At 49.5% G+C, this 1907-nt stretch overlaps 1 protein-coding gene across 2 annotated transcripts in view; it reads right to left on the reverse strand.

The window, feature by feature from the left end:
- Positions 1-1110: 1110 nt before the first annotated feature.
- Positions 1111-1907, reverse strand: part of mibp2 (muscle-specific beta 1 integrin binding protein 2) — an 8509-nt gene continuing 7712 nt past the window's right edge. For both annotated transcript variants that reach the window (XM_017684811.2, XM_017684812.2), the window contains one exon: positions 1111-1361. In XM_017684811.2, the coding sequence (XP_017540300.1) occupies positions 1343-1361 (19 nt within the window). In that variant the 3' untranslated portion in view covers positions 1111-1342. The remainder of the gene's footprint in view (positions 1362-1907) is intronic.

The following is a 1907-nucleotide window of genomic DNA, read 5'->3' on the forward strand; positions in this document are numbered from 1 at the left end:
TTGTGATCAGTGATAAGATAGGCATCATATTCTCTCTATTAGGTTCTGTTGGGTTCCACTGTAGGGGATGATTACAGACCCATTCATGTCCTCTATAATAGTGTTCTAGAGTGTTTCAATGTAGGGAATAGTGATCAGGGGACCATTCATGTTCTCTATAATAGTGTTCTAGAGTGCTTCATTAATTGTGATCAGTGATAAGATAGGCATCATATTCTCTCTATTAGGTTCTGTTGGGTTCCACTGTAGGGGATGATTACAGACCCATTCATGTCCTCTATAATAGTGTTCTAGAGTGTTTCAATGTAGGCAATGGTGATAAGGGGACCGTTCATGTTCTCTGTAAGTGTTCTAGTGTTCCACCATATGAAACCGTGATAAAGGAAGGCTGAAAGTCTTTCTGTCCCTCTGATAGAGAACCATAGTGTTATAATGTGGGGAACGGCAATTAGAGACCATTTATATTCCCTATAGTAACGTTCTAGAGTGTTTCAATGCAGAGAGCAGCGATTAGGGACCATCTACGTTCCCTATAGCAGTGTCCTATAGGGCACCAACGTAGGCAGCAGTGTTCAGGCAGCCTTTCTGTTCCCTATAAAAGTGTTTGGATGTATTTTAGGGACCAGTCATGTTCCCTAGGGTTGAAAACAGAGCCCCTGGTTCTCTCCAAGGAAAGAAAACTGTGATGAGGGTGTTTTGAACACAGCGCGACTCCACAGATGGACACACGTCCTGTATGTTATTGTGCTCGGTCGCCCGGGCGATGGGCGTGACGCGGCCCGGCGGGTCAGCAGCGGTGTGCTGGTTTGGGGTCTGTGTTTAAGAAAAGAAAAACGGCCAGCAGTGGAAACCATAATGAGCAGGGCGCTCTGGCAGGAGCAGGATGTGGCCGGGACGCTCCGCCAGACGCCCACAGACTGGCTGGGAAAGAGCGAGGCTTTTGGTAAACAAGGTCACAGGACTGGATTTCAGAGCCATAACAATGAGGTGAATGTGCTGCGCGTGTGCGTGTGATTCACACACTCCGTTATAGAGAAGCTCCACAACTCGCAGACGGCCAGAACAACAAGAACACAGTGGGTTTGAAAACAAGGACCAGAGAGGCGCACGTCTTTACCAGGAGACCCTCTTTATTGAGCTGAGCTGCTGACTGCAACCATATCCAGAGCTGTTAAACATGAGCATCGTTCCAGAAAAGGCAATAAATATGGAGAGTATAAAAAACAAGCCAAGAAGCAGGTAGCCGAGTTATTCAACACAGACACAGTCTGGGCAGGTACATGATGCTGCTGCTGCTGCTGCGGCTGCGGCTGCTGAGACGACGTCTTCCTGCTGCTGCGCTTTAGAGCAGATCAACAGACCTGAAACACACACAAACCCTGAATCAGTCTTACGGATTAAATACCCAAAGTACCCGTCACGCCATACAAACGTGTCAACAACCAGAAAAGAAACCCTGGTGTCATTAAACACACTTAGAACAGAAACCTGCTGTAGCGTCTGCCTGCTGGCTTCTATTACACGAGTTTTTTCACTAGAGCTTTCTTCCAGACCCAGGACCGCTTGTTCTGCGGGTTTAGGACGTTTGGTCGAGTGTGAAAGCCGCTTTTGAGCACAGAGGCAGAAAACCTCCTAAAATTGGTGGTCTGGGGGAACTCTGGGGGGTCCGTCGGTGGTCTGGGGGAACTCTGGGGGGTCTCTGAGTGGTCTGGGGGAACTTTGCGGGGCGCATGTGCCACCTCTCCACTCCCAGCACTGCGTGTGGGGCTGTGGGATTGGCTCATTTTGTAATGGGACTGCTACGACTTATCGCTTCCCTGTTTAAGCGCTGCGGTGGGAAGAGGACCGCCGTGGGCAGAAAGCCGATCCTCGCCTCTCGTGTGCTTTCCACGCTTTGGACCGGGGCT

This window comes from Pygocentrus nattereri, chromosome 7, assembly GCF_015220715.1.
Source record: "Pygocentrus nattereri isolate fPygNat1 chromosome 7, fPygNat1.pri, whole genome shotgun sequence".
Taxonomy (NCBI): Eukaryota; Metazoa; Chordata; class Actinopteri; order Characiformes; family Serrasalmidae; genus Pygocentrus; species Pygocentrus nattereri.